Source organism: Platalea leucorodia (genome assembly GCF_965183815.1).
Source record: "Platalea leucorodia genome assembly, chromosome: 5".
Lineage (NCBI taxonomy): Eukaryota > Metazoa > Chordata > Aves > Pelecaniformes > Threskiornithidae > Platalea > Platalea leucorodia.
In genome coordinates this window covers 46,646,747-46,672,585 of record NC_138827.1, presented here as the reverse complement: position 1 = coordinate 46,672,585, position 25,839 = coordinate 46,646,747, and the positions used below count along the sequence as shown (strand labels likewise).

Sequence of the window (25,839 nt, the reverse complement as noted above, 5' to 3'; positions counted from 1 at the left end):
GGAAAATGAATTCATCAACTCAAAGAACAGTTTTGGTTTTGTTTGAATTTTGGTATTGCTTGGGTTTTCTGACCCAATTAAAATAGAACGTCTGAAATTTTGTAAGTCTTTGTAGCCTTAAATTTACTTCCTGTGTAACTACAGTTACTATGCAAAACATTATGCTGCCTTTTGTATCACATTGACCTGGTGGGATGTGATCTATATTCTGTGTCCTCCCTTTTGGGAGCTGTATTCTTCTCATATTTCTCTGTCCTAACTTAGTTGTCATGATTGCTTTCTAAATAACTATATGGGGATGATAATATGATTCTTAAAAGCTTCCCCCAGAGTTCAGCAGTAAAAATGGCAAAAATAAGGCCATCTTCACTGAAAATACTAGGAAAAGTTTTAAAAGAAGCATCAGATGAATTGGAATAGCCTGCAGTTTCAGAAAACATTGCATTTGTCCTTCAAACATGGAAGACTTTCTTCCCAAGTGCTAAGCTAAAAATGAGTACATTTTACACTTAAGATCCTACTTTTTTTTTTTTTTAAATTGGCCACCAAAGAGATATCTCTAAGCAATCTGAGTTCTCTGACCCCATTCAGACTGACCTGTTTTTTTTTTTTTTTCTTTTTTTCCATCTCCTAAAGCTGCTTCCTTCAGGACAAACAAAATGTCCATATTATGGATATTTGGAGGAGAAATGAAGCCTAAAATTTAGCATATTTCTCAAAAACATTTATAAACCTGAAGTGTGTATGACTATTAACCCTGAGAACATCTGAACATATTGCAGTTGCTGGATCTAAAAATCCAGCTTCAAAATGAAGCCAGTGAAATGCCTTCTGTATTTCCTGCGATGTGATACTAACAAACATGATGCCTCGGAACTTGAATCACACAATTCCCTCAAAAAATATTCTGTCTGCTATAGAAAGTAAAATTCATCTTCAGTCAATGAAAGTTTGGCACTCAGTCTACAATTCACATGTGCCTATTCTGCGAAGGCAATCCATGTATGAACTACGTTTTCAGAAAGTAGTAGACTTTACTGACAAGTCATGGGAAAGTAAGCAGCAAAATTCTTGAGACACTATATCCTTCAAATATTTAGACCTTTACTTCACCAGAATGAAGTTATTGCTAATTTTAGTCTCCAGTGAGATCACCTGTAGTCTGTATGTACTCCTCTATATACCTGTGATATATAAATCTTTGATTCCTTGATTATTTGACCTCTTGCCTGTTTCCTTCAGCAAAACTGTAGAATGTTTCTTCAGCTTAGGAGATGTGAAGGAAGAAAAGTGCTCAATTTCACGTTCTGTTACCACCCTTGCTGCTTACTACTTTCCTTCCATCCCTAATCCTCACAACTTCCTCTTGCCACCCCCAGCTGTCACCACAGTTTGCTTTGTCACCTCCTAATCCCCTCCAGAGAAGGATATGATGAGTGTGGAGTAAGTGCCAAAGCTGCTCTCCTGGGCCCTGTGCAGCAGACTCACTCACAGCAGTTTAAACGGCACAAAGAAGGCTGGCTCAGTTTTATGCTATGATGTGGAAGGTAAATCCATGTACGCATCTACCTAGCAATGCAAATATAAATATCTGGGTAGGACTGGCAAGTTAAGATATTATAGGTTCAGAGAAATGACCTCAAACCTTTATTTGACAGGTGCCATATAGTGCAAAAGAGTTTAAATAAAAGTCTGACAGTCCAAATCACTATTGCAGTAGTAATCCACAAAGGCCAAATGATAAAATTGATTATTTCTCCAGTTGAGTGTTTAAAAAACAAACAAACAAAAAAACAACAACAACAACAACAACAACAAAAAACAAAAAAAAAAAAAAAAAAAAAAAAAAAACAAAACAGAAAAACATGAGAAACAATTGTTAGAAAGGAGGCATAGACGGCAACTACCACAATGAAGCTTAAGCACAGGCTGGAGGAAGTGGTAGCAAAGCCTCACAAAGCAGCATACAATGTGGCAAATAAAAAGAGCTGCCCAAAGTTACAATGATGTGGGCAGTAGCTACTTTACACAAAGCCATTGGGCTCAGACTGATGGAACAGAGAGGCCCTTAGTTTCCTTACTTCTGCAACCTGCAGTGGAGGGAACAGCAGCTCTGAATGGAGGAGGGGCCCAAGCCTTGGGCTTTGATTTGAGCTTGCTATTACTCATACTACAGAGAAAGAGCTGCTGCCAGAGGCCTGGCAACGCAGAGGTGTTTAGGACACGAGGCTATGCTTAGACTGCACTTCCAGGTCTACCAGTTTCAGTCTGAACTAGCTGAACTCTTTAATGTTGTGGTGTATGAGTGATAAACTTGCAGTCAAGTGTATACACAATATGGAAAATATGTACATGTGTTCAGTGTGGAGTCTTTTACTAGTGTAGATTTAGGATCTCTCTGCAGAAGCAGCAAAATCACTAAGGAATATTCAGATGCATGTCCTAACTGAATCATCTGTTTGGTATTTATCAGCTTACTACTGGCTTTCAGGAAAGTCGTACAGGCAGTTTTTAGTTTACAGATGCAGTAGGTGTTTGGCTTATGTTTAGAACTAGATAGTGGTTTATTTATCAACATGTGGTTCACCACTCTCTCTACTGCAATCAACAACGCAATTTCTTGCCAACTATCATTAAATCTATCAGTACTGACCAATCAACACTTCATTGGCTTATTACCAGATAAACCAGTGATACAGATTTGTATATGAATTAGACGTAAACACAAATCATTTATCTGTCAACCATGTAAAATAGGCTTGTGCAGACTGTTGGCAGACAGCAGTAGGCACATTGTCAAGTTAGGACGTTGTTTTACGACTGCTGTAAGAACCCGCCATTTCCACAAGGGGGGGTCTCTGCTCACGTCACCCTGACAAAGGGGTGATTTCCAGATGAGTCTGACTAGGAATTTGCTCTAATTGAAGACAATTTATATTCTTTCCTTTGGAGAGGGAGTTTTCAATTGGGTCAGTTTGTTGATCAGACCCATCTTAATCATTGTGATTATCATAGCTAATGCAAAGGCATAGTAGGAACAAACACTGAGACAGTGGAAAAGGCAGGACCTTAGTGCAACTGCAGTGTTTGACTGACTTACAGTGGTTATGAACTATCTCTTTGTGCTGGTGTAAAAGATAGCATAAATTTGCTGCCACAAAGTTAATGGACTGATTCTTCAGTTGCCCAGATAATGAAAATAATGGCAGGAAAGGGTGGGTGGGGAGACAACAACCAAAAACTCTAGTCTAGGATTGTACAGCGTGATGTTCATGGCATTGCATTAATAAATGTGATTATAGGTATCTGGGTTTATGTTGCTATCGAGTCTTTTTTAAAAGACTGGTGTTACCCATAACTATTTCTAAAACTAAACGTTGATTTAGCACAATAAACTGTTGTGCATTCATTACTAGCAAGACTTTTGCTGGCTATACATACTTCTATCACTGGTCCTTAGCTAGTAAGCCTTTTAGGAAAGGCCTTCCACTGACTCTGTAAAACATCTATGCTATTCGTAATACAGGTATAATAGCTGTCATAGTTCTATTACACGTTTGTTCAGAATTTTTGCAACTGGCAAATTTATATATTTATAGATACCATTTCAAAAATAAATTGGTTCATTTTTGTCTCCTTCAAATCTGGAGAAGTGTTATTATCTTATTTTCAAAATTAATTCCCTAAACTGAGACAATATTTTTATAGGCCAAATCCCTAAATAGTGTTCTTAAAGTGCTAAAATATTTCCAAACGGATTACGAAAAAATCATATATCTGTCACTATTTGGATGTTAGAGCTCCTACAGGGGTAGTTTAAGCAGGACAGTTTAAGCTTAAACTACTCCTACAGGGGTAGTTTAAGCACTTGTTGATTTGATCATGCTAATAACCGTCCAGTCAAAGAGCACTTCACAAACACAAAGTACTTCTAAGACAGTACAGATGTTTCTCTGCAACCTTTCCTTAATCGCACTGCCTGTATTAGGCTGCCTAATAATATTTTGTAAATGTTAACTAATACAGAAGTTCCAGAGCACATTTTAGCACTTCAGAACACAGAATCAGGAGTGCTTTGGTATCATTAGGAAAATGTTGATGACTTGTTTCAATAACAACTGCGTTGATAGTATGAACAAAATGGAGAGAATATGGGAATGGGATGAGTGTTGATGGAGGGGAAAGTCAGAAAAGAGGGTATACCAGAATGAGGCTAAATCAGAATAAGAAACAGTGTGTTACTTGCTCTGCTCTTACATTATTTCCTCTTCTCACTTACCACTGTCTGCTAAATAACTGACTGAACAGACCAGTTCAATCTGCTAAATAACAGACCAAATATCAGGGAAGTGGTTGAATCTCCATCCCTGGAGGTATTTAAAAGATGGGTAGACGTGGTGCTCGAGGACATGGTTTAGTGGTGGACTTGGCAGTGATAGGTTGAAGGTTGGACTCGATGATCTTAAGGGTCTTTTCCAACCTTAATGATTCTATAATTCTATAAATAGTCTGCCTCAATGCAGACACTCTTAAATTTTAAAAGAAACCTAATTGAGCAAAGACAATCACGACTGGCAAAAAAATAATATTGTAATAGCTTTCACCCTTTTAACAATGGGAGTTAGAAAACTTCCAAACTTCAGCTGTATAGATTTCCACAGTCAACTGAAACAGCATTATACACTGCTAGCTTACTAAAATAAAGTATGGTATAGCTCCCTATTTCAATTCGTAGTGTTCATAAAATCAAAATTGATTCTTTTACAGGCATAGTCAGAACTGTGTTTGAAAGAAGTACAAGTAAGAAGATGCATAAACACAGTATTCCCAAAAGAAGGCTTTTATGGGTCATCTTTTTTGTGCTAAACTGATTCTGGAGAAGTGTTAGTTACCTGCAGTCAAGAGCTGAATCCCCTGTCCTACTCTACCGCACAAATATATCTACACATGAAGGTTATCAAGCCACTGCTCTGTCTAGAGGAAGGCTGTGTACCATTTACTGCTGTAACCTTGCCTATTTTTCCTTCAGTCATTCTTCCATTTTCATGTTTGCTGTCTTCAAATGTTCTTCTTTCTAAAAGTGCCTCTCAAGTATCAGTCTTTTGTACGTCTTCAGGATTCGGGGTAGTTCAGTACCCTGAATTCTTCATTGTTTGATTCATATTTGATCTATGCATCCTGGTCCTGTGCTCCATCTACTTGATGCACATTGCTTGACTTCTGCCACATTCTTTTTGAAATGGGAATCATATGCTCCTCTGTTTCCCTACAGTGCTTTTCTACAATGGTCTGACCTAGATTCAAGGTCTCTGGATTGTATCAAAATACAATTAATAATAAAAATATGAGTCAAGTATGTATGAAGTTCAAAATCAGATTTTTTGTATATCGCAATGCTTTCCTTCCAGCACTCTTTTGTTCCTCCCATTTTTCTCTTTATGAATCCCTAAGAATGCTTTGTCCTAAAAAAATTAAAATATAAGAGTCTCAAGGATCCAATTCTATAGCCATTTAAGTTGGACAGCACCTTAATATTTTAAATGGACAGGAGATAATGCTCAGCGTGGAGTGATTTCAATTTCTGTGGAGTTGTATAAGCCCTGTTCTTAGCACAAATATGTCCACACAATTCCTAAATGGATGTGAACAACATGCATGGGTATAGTAGTCTTAGATATATGGTTAGTGTTATTCAATTAATATCATAATTCTGCTTAGTTTTATACATTCCGATTGTCATACTCCCAACATTGCTAAAATGTTAGGAGTTTCCAGGCACAGAGACTAGGCTACAATGCCAGATACTGAATTGACATATTTTGTAACCACAGTATTAGAGATAAGAGTAGAGTTAAAAATAGCAGCCAAATGAAATCATGGCAAAAGGCAAATAAAAATATAATGTACATTAGGAATGACAAAAATATAAGTACTGGTTAGAATGTCAACAAGAGATGAAAAAGAATAAATGACACCCATGCCAAGACCTACAAGTTGGATTTAGCCTGGGAACAAACTAAGAATGAAGCAAATGACAGATATAAATAGAGTATGAGCTCTAGCACTCTGCTCCATTATGAGATAATTGGAAGAGATAGGTAAGGGGGAAGTCTGAAGTGAACATCATGTACTTAAATTTTTATAAGGCATTTGAGAAGGTTCTCTGGAGATTGATACCAAAGGTAAAAAATCAAATGCTTATAACAAGGAAAAGAAGTAAACAACTCAAAAAGTAAATAAACAGGTTGATATAACATGAAGTGAGTGCTTATCCTCACAGAAGACATTTTCTTTTGGAAAGAATGTACAGCAAAAATGTTATTATGGCCACAGAAACATATCATCTTTTTTTTACATTTTTAATATAATAAATCAGCTTGAAAGTCAAAGAGGAAAAGAACCTACTGAATAGGAAAGTAGCTTAACTTGAAAAATAAAATAGCACAAAATCCTTTTTCATAAAGGAACACACAATGTTCCTTTAGATAGAACAGAGAGAGTCCTAATAGAATAAGCCAGATAACTTCTTATAGACATAGCAAAGCAGAGGCTGGTTGCACCTATAAAGCAGAAGCACAGTAAGCAAGACAAAATTAATCTTTATTTGCCTTGAACCCAGACAATAAGAACACTAAAATAACCAACAGCAATTAGTAGATATTAGTAGATATTTTGCAACTTGTATACATATATTCAGTTGTAACACAAAGGAACTATAAATCCATATACTTCAACTCTCTTCCTATGGTGTGAATATATTTATCATTTAGGTAAAAATGTGTTCTTCAGCATTTATTAACCAGACACTGACTTCTGTACATCTGATCATAGAGGAGATAAAAACACTTTGTGGTCAAAAGGGACAGATACATACTTCAGGTATAGAATAAGCTACTTTGGCAAAGGGGAAGGAAAACAGTTGGAACAGGCTGACAGAACACTGCATATTCCTAGGTACATAAATTAGGTGTTCAGATAATGTAGCTGCAGAATAAAATTGCTGATGATTAGCTCTTATTTTTGTGCTGTCTGTATTGCTTTGGTAAAATAATACACAGCTGACATGCAAGTGATAATATATACATACTCATGTCTGCTTTATGAATTATATTTATATATCAGTACTCTCTAAGGCAAGCAAAGTACTTGGTATGCCCATAGGTGGAGGTAAAAGCAATCAACAGATTGACAAATAAATACTTCAGTTAAACAAAAAACACAGGCTAAACATTAGTTGTTCAGTTCATCTGAATAAAGTTTTCTTAAGACTCTGATTCTGTAAATATTTCTAGACTGGCATATTATCTTTCTTTTTTTTTTTTTGGCAGAATATTAAGAATTCTAGTACATGGGACATTGCTTTGCTACGTGCTGAGAGAAACAGAACACACAGAAAAAATTAGCCTTTCCTATTAAGAATTTATGACTAAATATGTAAAAGTAGATAAAGAATTTCATTACATTAACTGTTACGATAAACAGTGGTCTTAGCATGATAAGTATTAAGAAGGGTATAAATGGGAATGAAGAAGTAAATAATTATTATTACTTTATAAAAGACCCATATACCTTTCCCCCATATGCAGACATATATCCTGCACCATTAAATGAGATTTTTGCTGTTTATCTCACTGTGGCCTAAGATTCCATCTTTGAATCTCATAAGACAAGAGCAGATGTAACAACTTTGATTTGTGCTCTTTTCAATCTTCATCCCTTTGTTACAAGGAAATTAGTCTATTTTGGTAACTTTTCAATCCCAGGTTTTCTAAGCAGGTTTTCCTGATAGCACCCAGACTTACCTAGGTACTTTCTATTAGACACAGAACTTAAAAATTACTTTAAAATGTATAGCGCAAACACAAGAGAGCTTGGTGGTGGGTGGGAAGTGGAATGGACTTCTGTGGAAAGCATGGCAGTGCTCTCCCTGTAGGTGCTGGCTTTAAGCTGGACAAGTACGAATTATCCTCTCTGCACCCCTGACTTACTCTGATCTTTCTTCCTTTTGCCCTCCCTCCACACCCATCTGACTCCTAGGCTGATGGGTTGTATTGTTTTTATTAGTGATGACCCTGCACACCATCAGTTGCTGAACTGTGCAATGCCAGAGAGGTAGCTCTTGTTGGCCTTGGGAATCCCTGGGAATTGAGGGAAATGTTCATCAGGAAACCCTCTTTTTGCCTCCTTCTGGGCACTCCTTGCAGGTTCAGGGTGGGTCTCCTCAGCATCATCGAGCTGGGTTTTGGCATAAACTCCTAGCAAGTGTTCAGGCGAGGGCATTTCCCCAAACTGAGTGCTCTCCTTTCTCACTCTGGCAGACCAAAGGGTCAACCGTGTCCTGGGGTTCATCAAGCACAGCATAGTGAGCTGGCCAAGGGAGGTGATTGTCCCACTCTACACTGTACTGGTGCAGCCCCCACCTCGAGTACTGTGTGCAATTTTGGGCACCTCAATGGAATAAGGACATTGAACCATTAGAGTGTGTCCAGAGGAGGGCGACCAAGATGGTGAAAGGTCCCGAGGGCAAGACTTACTTACAAGGAGCAGCTGAGGTCACTTGGTTTGTTCAGCTTGGAGAAGAGAAGGCTGAGAGGTGACCTCATCGCAGCCTACAACTTCCTCAAGGCGGGCAGCAGACGGGGAGGTGCTGCTCTCCTCTCTCTGGTGACCAGTGACAGGACACAAGGGAGGAAATGGAATGAAGCTGCATCAGGGGAAGTTCAGATTGGACATAGGAAACAGTTCTTCACTGAGGGTGGTCAGTCACTGCAACAGGCTCCCCAGGGAAGTGGTCACGGCACCAAGCCTGTCAGAGTTCAAGGAGCGCCTGGAGGATGCTCTTAGTCAGCTGGTTTAGTGTTAGGTAGTCCTGCAAGGAGCAGGGATTTGGACTCGATGATCCTTATGGGTCTCTTCCAGCTTGAGATATTCTATAATATTCTACTGTATTCACTCTTCTAGGATTTTTTGTAATGAAAATGGAGGGTATATTTTTTTTTTTAATACGGAAAGGGAAAAGAAATACGAACAGTTTCCAAGCCTGTGTGATTCAGAAAACCAGAGGGTTCCAAGGCCTTTTTTTTTTTTTTCTTTTCTAATAGCTCAGAACTGCATGTATCCATCTTCCCCTCCTGGTACCTCTGTGACTGAAATTGCATTGCTACAGTTGGCAGTCTGAGAAATTACCTGAAAGACAATGGAAAGCTTAGGACTTGCAGTTTACCACCTGCACTGGAAGAGCAGAAAGACTATTGTTATTTCGCTTCCTGCATTTTAAACATGCTATCATCTAATCTACCCATCTAATGATAGGTAGGTAAGAGAAAACATGGCCTTCTATTGCATGTCTTTGAGGTCCTGATTCAAATCCTTTCTGTAGCCTGGACTTCTTGTATTGTCTGTGGTCACTTCCTTATCTTGGCACTCTACTCTCCAACTCTAAAATGTTACCACAAAAACTACAAATAGATAAAAGTTATAAAATCATTCTTTCATACCTCAGTGTTGTGAAATATACATTATAATCACTAATGTGAAGGAAACAGTCTCAGTTAAAATGACCAAGCGTAAAATGTCGTCTTCGAAACGGTCCAGCTTCTTATCATTAACAAAGCCATGAAATAATGACTGGTTTGGGGAAATTTGTTGATAAAGCTGTAGCCTGAATTCAGTCTAGACTCAGAGATTAAATAAATTAATTGGTCTACCCAGAGTTTTTGGGTTTGTTTTTCTCAGAATCTTTTTTTTTTCAATTGTGCACAGTTGAAAAGAAAATTAATATAATTTATCAATAGAATAACTTTGTTCTAGTTGACTGGTAGAAATGTAGAAGTATATCTCAGATACATTCCACTATACTGTTAAATAGTGTTCCTACTCCATTTATAGAGTCTATTTATGTCAGTATTTTAGCATTTATCCACCAACCCTACTTATGCTATATCATATTCTGTGTGAGATGATCAAATACCAATGGCAAATTTTCTATACCACTCTGGATTTTCTCTTTGACACCTTTGGAAATTACCAAACTTCCAATGAATTTACTGAATTAACTTTAAACACATATGACTACAATTTTTTTTATTCTGAATATCAACTTGACACTGTAATTTTATTTTTTATGTTTATCTGTGTAACATCTTATCAAAATCTCAGTCAGACTTCAGAGTAAGATTTAGATCTTCTGTATATGGTTAGAGAGTTATGTAGTAATTTATGAGAGCTTTCCTTGTAACATTAATGTGAGCAAAACTTCCTGTTAGCTACCTAAATGCCACCTACTTGAAATACCAGCTTATCTCTGATGCCAGATATTTACATTCTGATATAAAGCTTTACACACAAAAAAATTGTTAAAAGTTTCAGTTCATTATTTGACACTGTAATCTTCAGCCTGTGGTACTTTCCAAATTAAAATAAATTAAATTAAAAGAAATACTGGTCATGCTTTGCTTCATAATACAACTAAATTTCCCAGACTCCTGATACTCCATATTAGCCAGTTTACATTCTCTTAGACAAGGGGCAAGAGTACTTGAAATGGGACCTGGTGTTAAGGTTTACAAGAAAACCAAGTGCATGCTACAATATTCAGTTACCATTTTCGTATCTGCTCGTTGTTTAGCACTGGACTTGTACAGCAGTTGTATTTTCAAAAGTGCCCAAAGCATCTCCATTCTTAAAATACTGAATAACAACAAATTAACATATTATTTTCAATATTTTGACAGATACACGACTTACCTGTGAACTTCTCGATCTTCTAGAATATTTTTAGATTGTCAAACAATGGTCACTAAGATGTCACCTGAAATATTCTATTTAGGACCTAACAGTATGCATTGATGATAGCACTGCCATTTAAAATATATTATGTCATGTAAAAGAGAAGGGTTCACTGGCATAACGCTCCATGAACCTCAATATAGAACAGCACAGAATGGGACCAGTAATTATTAGTTGTACATACATCCCAACTTTGTAGGGGGTGAAAATGTACACATACATGTCATTTATCAAACTGAGACTTAGAATAATAAACTATTATTTCACATTTGATAATGAAAAGAATCAGCATATGAATTCACAGAACATTCATTTAGATTAGTTGTGTTTATTTACGTTTATTTTTGTGTCTATTATGCCTATATTTATTCCGGTGATAAGGGGAATTGAAGCTATCTTTGAGTTTTCCATATATTCAAACATCCATGCAGTTACATCTGGTGCGTTAATAAGTTACATTGGGTCAAGCTGCAATGAGTAAAGTTGTTCATAAAGCTCGATACTGTATTGCCTGGTATGCTTTCTCTTCAACGGAAAATAACCTCTTCCACTCAGACTAAGACCCATATATATTCCCATTGAAATAAACAGGACTACTTGTAGTAGAAGGTGATAATTAATGTAAAAAGATGAATGCCTCTCTGCAAGTTCCTTAAAAAGAAGTTGTGGGCCATGTGTGTGTGTCCCATTTCTCCATAACTGTCAGAACACTTTTTGGCTAACTTTCTTCATGTAGATTTAGTGTTTTTACAGTATTTTGATGAATACTTAATGATACACAGGGAATTAAACTCTGGCCAAACCAATATTGTACAATACTGATGTAGTATTCTACAGTCTTCCTACACAGATCAGAATTTGTACAAATCCACTTAAGGTTGCATGGCAATCTGACGGATAAAACATTGGTGTTTTGCTTCCACAATGTATAGTCTCAACTCTAAATCTGTTGGAGGTGAAGGAATGACTATGAGACGAGGAGAGCATGGCAAATAAGGAATAGAGTTGGTGTTTGGGGTTTTTCCGTTTGTGCATAATTTCTAAGGAACAATGCCTTTTACAGGTTATCTACATTAGGTTTTGCAACAGGGGATAAATGCTGAAATCTCTTTTTTGTCCTATGATCTAAAGTGAAAACTGATATAGAACTTTTTGGAGTGTGAATCTTTACTTGATCAGAGAAGCAGAAAAGTACTTGAAAAAGATTTTTCAGCTTTGAAGAGATTAGACTTCCAATTAAAATCAAGCTTTGTTCCAATTCTCATCAAACCACTATTCAGTATAATAATTTAGCCTTTCTTCAGTTTCTTTTGAGGGAAGGATTAAAATAGCCTCTTCAGAGTTACTTAAAGTCATTATGGAAATTTACTGACCAAGTTGAGTGGTAAATGTGCATAGTCCTTTTCATCTAAAATAAATATCTAGCTAATTCTGATCGTTCCTCACCTTCATATGAACTTCATTTATGAAGAAAAAACCCCCACAACAATAGACAGAAGTCTAGTTTTTATAGCTCTTTCTTGACTCTAGTCATAGCTAGCAGTATTCCCAGAGGAGAAATAACACTAGTTAATAATACTACTCTTAAAGATAATGATACTAGATTTACTATTTTTAGAATTTTTAGAAACTAAAAATATTATACTATTATCTTTTGGATTGTATTCCAAAAATGTGTACTGATCATTGTCACAAAACACACTGAAGCATGGAATAACATTTACATCAGACAGTTTAAACTGAATTTTTCTGGCGCAAACATTTATTTCTTCTACAAGCTACGTTTTTCCTTCTACTGATAGAAGTAATATTAAATTAGGTAGTATGCAAGAATATGGCATCCAAAGCAGTAAATAAAGTTAGTTTAAATGTTTCATTCATTTTTTCTGTACTCTGCTCAATTCCGCACTTCTCTACAGCTTTACTTAGATGACCGATATTTGTTTATTACAGAGTAAGAAATTATAGCAACCATGCCTGACCTGAAAGGAAAAAAATAGTAAAAAGTGAAATTAAATTTGTCAGGAACTTCCCACAGATACTTGAATGAGTCTAGAAAGAACTTATCTGAGATTCCATATATAGCTGAAGTGTTAAAAAGTGAAAAAGGAAAAAAAAAAGTGATACTGCGCAGACTTTTTATACATGCCCAGGACCAGGGTAACTTTACAAAAAGGAGTGTCTTTTTTTCTTTTTTTAAAGTTACATATTCAAACAGTCCAGACTTGCAATCTGGAAACACTTATACAATACCCCAAAAGCTGCCATTAGAATGCCAGCCGCTCTGAGAAGTAAATACAGAGCTGAATCTGAGATTGTCACAATTTCCCTGAAATTATGTGAGCTGTATACTCTTTCAGTCTCCCATGATCACGTGTTTAACAGTTAGTTACACAAAGCACAAAGGCGAATATTTAAGAGCTAAATACAAAGAGGAGGAGTATTCAGGCAAAGACTCAGAAAAAGGCATAAAACAAAAGCCCAATACTGATGGTAGGTGTCTCGCCCGATGCTTCCCACAGAGGAAAGGTGGTCAGAGACTCCATTGACTCTACCAAATCAACAGGAGAAATGCGCTGATGACGTTTGCTGCTGCTGCTGCTTCCTACAAGAATTGTGCATTGATACATATCTATTTTCATTTGCTAGTATTTAAAGGTGCTTTGGCTCCAATGTTGTCATCCAGGTGGAGGATACAATACATAGGATTTCTGAAGTAATACTTGCAGCTTAACATATGTATACACTGTAATATATCTAACAGTGGTGTGGAATTGCTTTCTTCCTTTCAAACACAGCTTGCTGCACAGTACAACCATACCATATGATTATTGTTTTACATAAAAAAAATTTACAAGATTTTAATACAAATTATAAATGTCTCATAAAGGAGTGGCAATGATTCAAGAACTCTGAACACATAATAGAACAAGTATTTTAAAAGTCACTATTATCTCTAAAATGTCACTTGTCTGATAGTGTTCTCTCCACAGCTAACAGGGTATGCATAATTACAGACTTCATATAAATCTCAGTCTCCTTACTCAGAGTGAGCTATTACATTTCCTGATTAATCATAAGGCATGGTTTTAATTGTCTTTTCATTAGATTAAGAAAAATTTAAAATATCCATTTTCACAATATTTTAAAAGTTTAATTCTGTCATCTTTATTCATGTTAAATAGCACTTACTTAACATCTCAGTATTCTGTGAAGTAAAATGCTGCTAATCAGTATTATGGCTGGTATAATAGTATGCCCAGTATTTAATTTTTCAAAATAATAACTTCAAACTTTCATAATGTGCCTTGTATGTGTTTAGAAAATAATCTAGTGGGTGCCTTCAGAAAATTGGCCTGTTCAATGTAAACACTTTTTTCTTTCCTTATATGTGACTTCCCAAATGAACGCAGAAATTTCAGAGTTTGCTGGCTTTGGTGAGAGTCAAATTATTTAACATCTCTTTTTAGCTAACTGTATTGGTGAGGTGGGTTAGGACAGGTATTTTTCTGTCATCTTGTTCTGGAGTCTTATATAGATCTTAACGCTGATCAGACTTAGGTGGAATATATGGATACAATGAGGAGAGATCTGTGTTTATGAACTGGACTAGCTGTATTGATATTAGGAGGTCTGATAACCAGTCGTCCAATGTCTAGGGCAATACAAGAAGGCACAGTAGTACTTCCAGCTCCTCCTTCTCTCCATACGACCATTTCTATCACTGTAAAGTGGCACTGCCATCTTAGAAAGGAAAGGAATTTCTAAATGCTCAGTTCACCTTAGCCTGAAGTCAAGTAGCAGCAGGTTGCTAGACAACTCTACATCCCCAGTCATCTCTGCCTTGGAAGAAGACATTTACCTCATCATTTTTATAATGGTGATCTTCTAACAGCTCATTTTTGTCTGAAATTAAGAGCAAAACCTGAGGTCTCAGCACACAGTCTCAGACTAGCCCATGGTATATGTCAGAAGACTGCCTATTAGAGGCTCACCAGAGTTCCCTCTCTCCTACACCCTCAAAGATACTTCCTCTATACTCTGACACATTTCTAGTAGCCAGCCTTGTTCTTCCCACCACTTGCAATACTCTGCCAACATCACACTAAAATCCCAACATTCTGAATGACCAGCTGAGCTAGTCACAAAGACATAAAAATAACATCACTTGAGTTTTCATAGACAGTAACTGCCACGATTAATTGTATTAAATGAATTCATAATGTCAGCAGAAATTTAACTTACTTTGTTGTTTCTTCCTGGACTCACTGTGATCTGTGAACTCCCAAATAAGAGGAAAAATGGGAAGCAAAAACTAATCAAGCCTTTAAAATTAATTCAATGCATTTTGAATGTTGTTTGTATCATCTTAGCTAAATTTTAATTTTCATGCAATCTATGGTCAGTCTCAGTACAAAAATAAATGATCATGTGGGTCACTGTTTGAATACAGTTTGTAAATTAATTCCTTTATGTCAATGAGATCCATGATATCTGGAACTACTCTTTTGAGATAAGCTTCATTGTTACGATACTCTTAGGTAGGTGAAAAATCTACTTAGATTTTCATAGTCTTTATAAAGCCTGGTTGACTAATCAACATCTGCACATTACAGAATATTTTGTTCCACATTTTGTGTTTGCATTATCTTTTTGAATGACTGCTAAGAGGACAAAACAGGAATTAAAAACGGGACCGTATCTACAAAAATGCCTTTTAAAAAGTTATTTGTTTAACTGATTAAACCCCTTTGAACAAGTGATGAAATGCTAGATTGTTGTACACAGTGAAGACATAGCCTGCTCACTTTTCAAAAGGGTACATTCAGCTAAATATAGAGCTTAGCCTTTAGACCATCTCTGTTATAGCTGTCTGTGCTTGATGGTGAGAATTACAGGGCAATAACGATAAGCAACCAATGCCCTTAGCTTTTTTTTGAATTTGGTGTGAAGATGGGAAACTAAATCCCCTTCCAGAGTCAGGGAATGTTGTATATTAACAGGTGCTGTCACATAAGGAACAAATATAACCACAGTTTTCCATTTGCAACTCAGCTTGTTGTTTTTCCCATCTGCATTTGTTTCAGATTTGGTTTGGTAACACTGCTTTTATCTGTGCTGCAGTTTTCTCTAGTCACAAGGGGAAGAGAAAACAAAGTGAGAAAAACATAAAACCTCTAGAACATTTTTGGCTATTTAGAACAATAAAAGAGTGAGGCTATTTTACAGTGTTTCTCCTTATTAAATATTTTAACAATAACTATACTTTGAAGGAGCTCTGTAACTTAAAGCTACTTGAAGTATGGTAAATGCTATTAACTTTAACATCATAAAAAGCTAAAGGGCAAACTCTTTTCTTTGCAAAAAGCCAAAGTGGTTTGACTCAGGGTACAGAATCTAGGAGGCAGGGCTGGACTTTCCTGGCAGAGCTAATCCATAGCAAGGACTGTTGCTCAAATCTTGTAATTGCCCCTGCCAGGCATATGATCCTTGTGCTAGCTATTAGATATGCAGTTATTAATGGCTAAAGCTAGCAGAAGACTAGTAAGACCCAGGCAGAGAAGTAGGCAAAGTTTTCTTCTTTCTGCTAACCCAGCAGATAACTTGCACTGATCTTAACCTAATGCCTTCCTTCCCCATCTACCATAGCTTGATACTCGGCAAGTCAAGTCAAGCACAATGATGCCAGACTTAGCAACCTGCTTTCCACCACAAGACTACAGCACTTCCTAACAGATATCTCCGTAAGTGGAGGCAGGATTTGTTCCTCAAGAGATAATTCTGAGTAAATAATAATATCACTGTTTTTATCTGTGAGTATAAACACTGTTTTTTGTCTCTTAATGACTGTTTCTGTTTTACTGCTACTTCCCACCAGGAAGTTGACTGCTAACATAATTAGCAGATGATTGCACGGGGGAGGCTGAAATCTTTAACAGCTGTTTTAAGGCACTCTGTACCAAATCTTCTGTGCTGCAGAACATTTACAGTTTTTGAATGGCATTCTCTCCAATGACACAGAGATTATGGGCCCATGGTGTGCAGGCCTCTGGGAAGGACTTGCTCATTTACTTGAAAAAATATGAAGAATGCACATTTATAGCATCTAGTGGATTAGTACAAGTACTTAGGCATACTGTATATATCAGAATTCTGTACAAAAGATCACCTTTAATTGTGAAGGCTAGAAAGCAAATGTGTAGTGATGAAATGGTTGGCAGATTTATTATACAATAAAAGTATTCTGAAGCTTCAGACATTTCTGATGCTCCAAGTGATCTATTTCTTTGTTACAGGATAAAAGGGAGACAATATGCATCAATGTTACCATTTGTTACAGAAGAGTCATTCTGAGAGTAATGCATAGTGCAGCACAGAAGTTTACTGTTATAAAATAAATAATCATTGGCTGTAATAGAACAATAATCATAAAACTAAGAGAGAAACCATTTGGGAAAGAACTGCTTCAGTTCCCCATGGAGTATTACAGTGTCTGCCAGATTTAAAGTAGCGTGTATCAAGTTCTAGATGGAAAAATAAGAGCTTTAGAGTAATAAGTGTGTAATTAAGTAATGATTGAAGTACCAAGCACGTTTACAAACTCTGCATCATGTTGTCCCAGAGGAGGAAGGCTACTTGATCTGTGGGAGTTTTTAAGCTGAGACACTTAAACTTTTTCTGCACTAGAAAACTTTTGCCGGGACATACCACCGAAGTCTTCCTCAGACAGATACAGTTGTAACAGCACTGAAGTGTTCCTCTTCTCTTTCCATGCCCTTCCCCCAATTCCAGTGTGTGCTACTTTAAGTGGAATATAGAAACAACGCATTTTTGCTTCCCTTGTTGTTGCAAGAATTATGCTAAAACAGAAATTAGCATGAGGCTGACAGAACTGCCTTCTACAAAGCATTACTTCCTTCCACACAAGTAAATTGATTCCCTCTTTTATCTGTAATAGGCACCCAATCCTAAGATCAATTTAGAAGGTAGGTGAGTACAGAGATATATTAACAGTTTACTTACATGGGACTGTACTCCTAAACCTGCCACAGCAGTGTAAACTCAGACCTCTTGGTGTGGCTGAGGCAGTGGTTTTACAAATGTTAATGTTTTTCTTTAATGCTTTTTTAATTTAGGTAGCTTTGCACAGTAAGAAAGGGCTTGGCCTGTACCTGCAGCAATTTTTTTCAGGGTTTAGGGCAATTCAAACTTTCCAACTACTATTGTGCAAAGTCTCACTGCAGATATGAAAACACTTGCTGCTCTCTTAGTGCATTAGACCATTAAGATTTTGAGCAGTTTCAATCAAAAATCAAGCTTTTAAAATAGAATTTAGGCTTCTAAATCACTTTATTTCTTTTGAAAATTTACTTACAAGGATAAATCAAGATAAATTTGACAATATTTGCTTAAGTCCTTTTATTTTGTAGCCTCTGTTAAATAGAAGAACTCATAAAAGTTAACACGTTTTCTAAAATGAGGAGGTCAAATTGACTGAAGTATTTCTTGAAGAGGAGGATTATTTTGAAGAAACCATAACAGAATTTTCTTTTGAGGAAATTATAATAGAATTTTTGTGCAAGTTGAATCTAGACTTAGATATTTTAAATCACTCGATTCAGAAATGTGTGGGCTTTTTATCCCCTTTTAGTTTAACAATCTCAGATGATTTCCAAAAGGAAAGGCAAAGGGAGGGCTTTACTCACTAATTCACAACGTAACAAATGACTGTTAAAGTGCCTTCTGAGATTTACAATAGGGAGTTGTTCCTTGAAAGTCACCAGTCAACATGACAGCCAGCAGTATACAATTGTCCAAGTGATGTGTGGAGGTGTTTTGTATTATCTGAATCTCTTTCCTTTCCAGATAGGTGGTAATGTTCATTTATGCAGTAAGCACACCAGAAGGGAAAGCTGATTTTAATTTAATCCTTTAAGTATCCAATGTAAGAACAGTTCTTGCACAAAGGTAAAATTTAGCTCTATAGTTTCATCGTGAAAGTATATACTGTAGCAAAATGACTCAAATTTTCATCTCAAAAGCAGGATTTTAAATTTATTTTCAGTATGGGTAATGTGTCTATATTGGCATTGGAACTGGTATGTTCCAATACCAGTTATGTGTATACACATATACAGAAAAGAAAAATATTACAGAATGGGAAATGTAAATTTTTGTTCCATGACTGTGAAATTGTAAACACTTATTGCAACAGCATATAGAAAAGTTATGAAGTCTGATGCTTTGAAGGTGGGGGTTGGAAAATATATTGGGTTTCTATGTTCATTTTTTGTTCTTTCAATTCTATTTGTTGTATGTGATTTTGAAGTGGCACAGTAATAATGATATTTTGCTAGAACATATTAGCTCTGTGTATACAGAGCTAATGCTAAACTTCAACAGGCAGCAGAATGAAACAGTAGTATAAAATAGATATTTATGATTGTCAAATGACGTGTTCATATGACAGACTGTATTAGTTCAGCAATTCAACGCTGGAATGTGTACTTCCTGGTCTCTTAATTAATATTGCTAGAAATATTCAGCATTGATAAAATTTACCTTTGTGTGCAAGGTCCAAAGAAGGCCCAACATACTGCTTAATCTTACCTAAACCCAAAGGTACTTAAAAATGTAAAAGGTATATAAAACAAAAAAAAAACTATATACATTTTTATGAAGTCAATAAAACAAATCTCACTCTGCATATTTTAAAAACATCCGTATGTTTCTTTCTCTTTGTCTTTCTCTAAAATGTTGTGGGAAAGAATTGTTCCAATAAATCTAAGCTCTTTAACAGCAAGGGGTTTTTTTCCTTTTTTAAGGACTCTGGGACAAAACACACTTATTGCCTATGTATAAGGGCTATACTGCATATTTCAGGAAGGAAGGCACCAAGCATAAGCACGTCTGTGCTTTACAAATGCATCTCTCTGCAACACAGTCCACCATGTATGCGTAATCTGAATGTGTGACTGTGCAGGAAATATAGGAGACCAGAAAGAGCGGAACTAGCATCACAAATGGGAGAAGCAGCATGTGATGTTAAAGTGCAGAGGTTACCTTCACAATAAAACGACTTTGACCCTCTCCTCATACATCTTTAAGCAAGTTAAACTCGCCCAGGCACAATCACAGGCACTGACATTAAGTGGCACAAAATAGCCTACACACATATCAGAAAACTGTTTCAGCTTCCCAAATTAGGTGACTCCATGCAACTTGTCTGCTCCGAGTGTTTGCTTGGACACTCAAACTGACAAATCATTCCTGGGCACTGCAGTGTTCGAGACAGTTTTGGCTAGCTGGCTACAGCCAAAGCCTGCAAAGGAAAATTCGAACAGTTTACTAATATACGCAGTCATGCTTCAATGGTGGGAAACATTTCTGGCTTGCTTGAACTTACTAAAACAAATGAAGCTTTTATATCTTTATAAGCTTCTAAAGAACTGACTAGACATCTGTACATAAATGGTTTAAGAAATGTGAGGTAAATGTGCTCTGCAAGATACTCAAGCACTGAACTTATATGACTGACGTTACTAAAAAAGCAGTGAGATCGACAGAATGTAAATGCTTTTTTATTTTTAACTTAGAACTCTTTCTTTACATCTCTAGTATCCTGTCGTTTGGCTATTTTGAAGTACATGGTAACTATATATGTACACAAGAAAACATTTTTTTGTGAATAACCTCTTCATTGCATCTTTCCAAAGCCTACATGGGAACCTAAAAAAAATCCTCTTTTCTTCCCTCCACTGAGGAGGACATTAAATATGTCAGGTCTTCACTAGGTAGGATATTTTCTACTTTTATTTCTGTTGCTTTTCAACACAGCTGGTAAGACTAAGGATTGATGGTCAGTAGGTTTATGAAATGTTTTATTACATAATTTACTGTTACAATCACGATTCAGTAAAACCTCACAGAATTAATAGGTGAATAACTTGTGTTAATCACTGAGTTCCCTCTTTATTTCTGCTTGCTTCCCCTCCAGCCAAACTGAAAGACAAATTGCATTATGATGATCAAGAAACATCTCAGAATATCCAGCAAATCAAAACAGTTTATTTCGGTTTCAGATACTTTCAATAATGAAAACAAAAGGTGAGATTCACAAAGGGATATTAGCGACATTTACAAAATCAGCAAAAAAGTCAATGACTCAATCTTCTCTTTACCCTCAGTCCAGTGACTGGGATATTTACATGGCATAAAAACATTACTGGGATATTTACAAGAAACCTGGTACACTACCCTACCTGCCACAGTACTCACCCACTTGACACACACACACACACTCTAGCTACTGGGCTAATCTTTTACATGCTGTCCTGTGGAAGCTTTTCAGATTAATCCAGGCAATATTTAAATATTTTATGTAGTCACAGGAAAACAGGTGAGTTTTTACTCAGGGTTCTCTCTCTGAGTAAATGAATATTTAACTATCCCATATAAAACGTGTGTACGGTAAGCATCAAGCCACATCTCCACAGTTTTCAAAGGGAACCAGGTCCTTTGAAAGTGTAGCCCTTCAAAAACCAAAACTGGCTTTAACATCCAATTTTTTTCAGGAAAAAATCACTCAGCAAATTCAGGAATGTTAATAAATTATTTGAAATAGTTTATTTACTGAACAAATACATTTGCCAAAGATTCATCATGTTCTTCCGCACACAGCAACTTCTTTTATGAACAATAATATAAAATCCAACTTGGTGGTTTGTAGAATATGACAGCCCAGAACCCATCTGTCACTGAAGCCAACTGCAAGCTTGGTTAGGAATCTAAGCTATGCAAGAAGAACTGTTTTTCTGGGAGAGAAATGCAAAAGCAGTGAGATGGATGTTACTGTATTGGAGAAGTATAGGTAAGAAATGGACTATGAGCTCGACACCAAAAAAAAAAGAAAAGAAGCCTGAGTGAAGCTCCACCACAGGAGAAGTCCTCGAGAAAAAATGAAGATCAGAAATCTGTCTCCAAACAGGTACAGATCTAAGAATAGAATTCCTGAATCAGAGTCCTATTACATTCAGCTAAACATTATAGCATGTGTGCATTTATAAAATGCTCATTTAAAAGAAATAGCTGATCAAACTCTCCACCTAAAGAAACATAACCAGTACCGTTTCAAAATCGGTTACTATGCTTATGTCAGAAATATATCTCTCATCAAAAAAGGGGAGAGCTCTGTATCATTTCAATCACATTTATTATTAAATAATACCATATGACTTACTGGCAAACTATGCTACCAAAACTGTGATTTGGTGACACAGAATCCTGGGTGGTTTGTGGCAGATGAGAGGAATAATTCCATCTCCTCTCCTCTTTGCAGAGTCAACAAGCATCTGAAAACACAGAGCCAGCAAAAAGAGAGCATCTTTCCAGAAAGGGCAGAATGGAAGAAGAAAAGACAGAACTGAAGGATGAACAGACTGGGAAGATCAAAAAGGGAATGGGATTAAAGACAGAAGACAAAGAGTTCAGCTGGTAACAGATCGGTAGTTCACAGACCACACAGATGGAAAACCCTTGATATACATCAGACTGCCGGACTTGAAAGCAAGTGGAAGTAGGAAGTTGCAGCGAACTGGAAATATGCAGAAAATTATTTCCACCACCTCGGCCAAGGGCCAATAACATCCTAAAATGAATTATCTTAATCACTTGCCATTGTGTAGCCATACTATAAGGCTACTTCAACTGTATTTTAGTGTTCAGATATTCCATTCATAATGTCCATTCAACTGAAGGGGGTACAAGCAACACCTTTGGCAATATCTATGTTGCACACTAATTAGAATAGAATACAAAAGATGCGCTTCACCAAAAACAAACTTGAACCACTAACATAAGGGTACAAAGAAAAGACAAAAAAGCAAGCAATTAAAAATAAGGTATACTTGTGTAATACTAATCATTACTAACTAATAAGCAATTGCTCTCAGGGTCCCCACAGGTCTGCATTCTTTCTCATTAAATATTTCCTCAAAGCATGTCTAATATTGTAAATATTCCATTTGACAATATTTCTAAGCAGAATATGTATGCTTTTCCTGCAATGGATAGTAGCGAAATACTAGTAACATAGGACTGGATTGTTATTTCAGTATTAAAAGTTATATCCTCCAGTACAGAAAAACAAGAATTTGGACAGGGCCCTATTGTAAGGTGGACAAACAAAATACAATACTCAAGTTTTTTTAAGAATGGACTTTCTTCAGTTAATGGAAAGCTGGTATCAAAAGAGACTGCTATGGTAACTTGCAGAGCTGGAGGAGAGAGTGCTGCTATCACAGCCTCATGGAAAGCACAATTCTGATTGCATTGTGGGGAAACAACTGCACAGCCTTCCTGCCACAGTGCAGCTGCATCCAGCCTCAGCGCAGGACAATAGTTGAAGATCTAGAAAGCCATTTCCACTAGCCATTTTCAGTCCTGGGTTCGTATTTTATATTTCAGATGTGCCAGAAATCTTTCTTGTAATACTTGTATGAATATTAATGAAATAATTAAAAGTAACTATTAATTTTCCACTAATCCTTTGCTACAATTTTCCAACAATAATCATGCTCTATAATACTCTTATGCTATAATTCTGCTATCAATATTTTTTTAAGGATTATTTATTTTCATTTTGTTAAGTGCACATAGACTTGAAGCAGACATTTCTATGGCTAAATGGATGCTACAGTTTGTGAAGTTGCTTATACACTACTTCCTATTTGAGACCAGATCATGCTTCTTCCACAGAAGGTAACTTCAAGTCAAACAACTGCTACCAGGGAAGTGCTTGACAGAAGTTTAAACTAGAGCTGGCAAAAGTGTTAAGCCACAGAGTGGTCCAAAAAGGTGTATAGAGAATATTTTGTTTATTTTAGCCATCAAAACCCTAGCTAAATAAATAAAGTTGATAAAATAAGAAAGATTGCACGTTTTTTTTCCTATTCCAGTAGAAAATAAAATGTAGGCATAAGATGCTAAGATCTACATTTTCTAAAATCTCAAAGAATACTGCAGTCAGAAGTTACGAATACAGAATATACTTATGGTTTAATTATTTTTTAAACTATAAAACCATGCTTTGATAAACATATTCTTTAACTCTCCATTATGTAGTTACAATGCTGTCATTTCCAACCAACAGCATTCATTTTTTGTGACTGTCTTAAGATGTCATTCACCGTTTCATAACTGTCTGAATAAACATCGTTTGTTTAATTGCTTCAATGGATAGCATATTCTCCTAAACAAAGGTAATAATTCGTTACATATCTGCACGATCTTGTGATTATCAATCAATAAGAATCCATCTTTCTTTAGGAAAGTAGCTAAAATCTAAACATTGTAGACCACCATTAAAATCAAAGTTTCTGACTGCTGAGTGAGAGATTCATTCTGACAATGTAAATATATTGAATTAACATCGATCCAATATGCCGTTACATAGTACCAGACAATTTTGCTTTTCTGTCATTTGACCACAATAAATTGTTACTACAAAGTGTTTCTCACACATAAATTTGTAAGATGGGATCGTTTAATAGCCTAGTGACACACCAGGTTGTATGGTCAAACAGCGCGGCATGGTGCTGTTTGGGGCTGATGAATACAGTTCATTTAGCATTTTGAAATTAAACACACATTCCGGGTTTGTTTGTTTGTTTGAATATAAGTTTTGGTTTCCTTTTAAAGACACTATTTGACTTGAGACAAACAAATACCTTTTTCTATTGGTTTGTAATTAAAGATGCTGACATTCCTTGAAATAATTCATAGAGGAATAAATTAATGGTAGTTACATCCAAGCCTAGGACCCTAGCATGAAAAGAAACTGCATGTAAAGAAGCATGCATACTGGGCAATAAAAACATCCAGTGACGCCGGCAGTCAGCCTTCCGACAAGCGGCAAAACCGTATTTTGTCTGGGGCTTCCCCTCGGTGCACGTTAGCATCCGGAGACGGTACCGCACCTGTCCCTCTCTTCCTCCTTACCGTAGCCGCCGGGAAGAGAAAGGCACTGCCCTTCTGCAGGGGCGGCAGTGCCCCGACGGCTGCGGGACGCCCAGCGCCTCGGTGAGGGGCGCCGGCCCCGGCCCCGACTCGCCCCCGGCTGCGGGGCGGGGCACCGCAGCCCCTCGGCGGCCGTCCCATCCCGTTCCCGGGAAAGTTTTTCACCGGGGCCGGCCTCCCGCGGGCGGTGCGTGCCTCCACAGCGCGCCGGCCTGCCAGCAGCAGGGCCGCGCGGCGCCCGGGCAGCCCGCTCCGCCGCCACCCCGACCCTCCGCGGGGGCCGCGCCGCCGGGCCGCCCCTCTCAGGCGGGCTGGCGGGGGGCGGGGGGCGCCGCCCGCGGAGCCCCCCCGCCGCGCCCCCTCGAGCTGTCACCGCGGCCCCCCGCGCCCGCGGACCGCGCACTCACCTGTCGTCGCTCTGCCAGCCCTGGTCGCCCAGCAGCAAGTCCCGAAACCGGTACCGCGGGGGGAGCGGGGGCACCTCGCTGTCCAGGTCCACCATCCTGCCCGGAGGCGGGGAACGCCCGCCGCCGCTCCCCTGCGGAGGGGCGGCCGCCCCCCACCCACCCAAACGGGCGGGGGGAAAAGCCCAGCGAGGCAGGAGGGGCGGGGGGCGGGAGCGGCGCGCGGCAGGTTGCCCCCCAGGCGAGCGCGGGGGCTGCGCGCACAAAGGCGGCGGGCGCGCGGCGGCGGAGGGGAGCGGCGGGGCCGGCTCGCGCCCCGGGGCGCGGGCGGCGGTTCAGGGACCCCGGGCTGAAAGTTCCGCCTCGCGCCGCGGGGGCCCCGCGCGGCCCGCCCTAGGGGGAGGCAGGTGCCGGCGGGCGGCGGCCTCGGCGGCGCGCGCGCGCCCGCCCACCCACCCCGCGGGAACGCGAGCGCGAACGCGCGCGCACCGCCCGCCGGCCGCCGCGGTTGACAACAAAGAGCCGTCCGCCGCCATGCAAATGTTGTTTGGAGCCGCCGCTGAGAGGCGAACCAATGGGATGGGCGCTCATTAGCATACTCCAGTGACGGCGCGGGAACCGCTGCCTGCCG

At 38.2% G+C, this 25,839-nt stretch overlaps 1 protein-coding gene across 4 annotated transcripts in view; it reads right to left on the bottom strand.

Annotated features, from left to right (window-relative positions):
* KCNT2 (potassium sodium-activated channel subfamily T member 2) overlaps nucleotides 1-25,306 on the bottom strand; it is a gene marked incomplete at both ends in the record, with an annotated part of 153,843 nt that extends 128,537 nt beyond the window's left edge. For all 4 annotated transcript variants that reach the window (XM_082314689.1, XM_082314690.1, XM_082314691.1 and 1 more), the window contains one exon: nucleotides 25,212-25,306. In XM_082314689.1, the coding sequence (XP_082170815.1) occupies nucleotides 25,212-25,306 (95 nt within the window). The remainder of the gene's footprint in view (nucleotides 1-25,211) is intronic.
* Nucleotides 25,307-25,839: the final 533 nt, after the last annotated feature.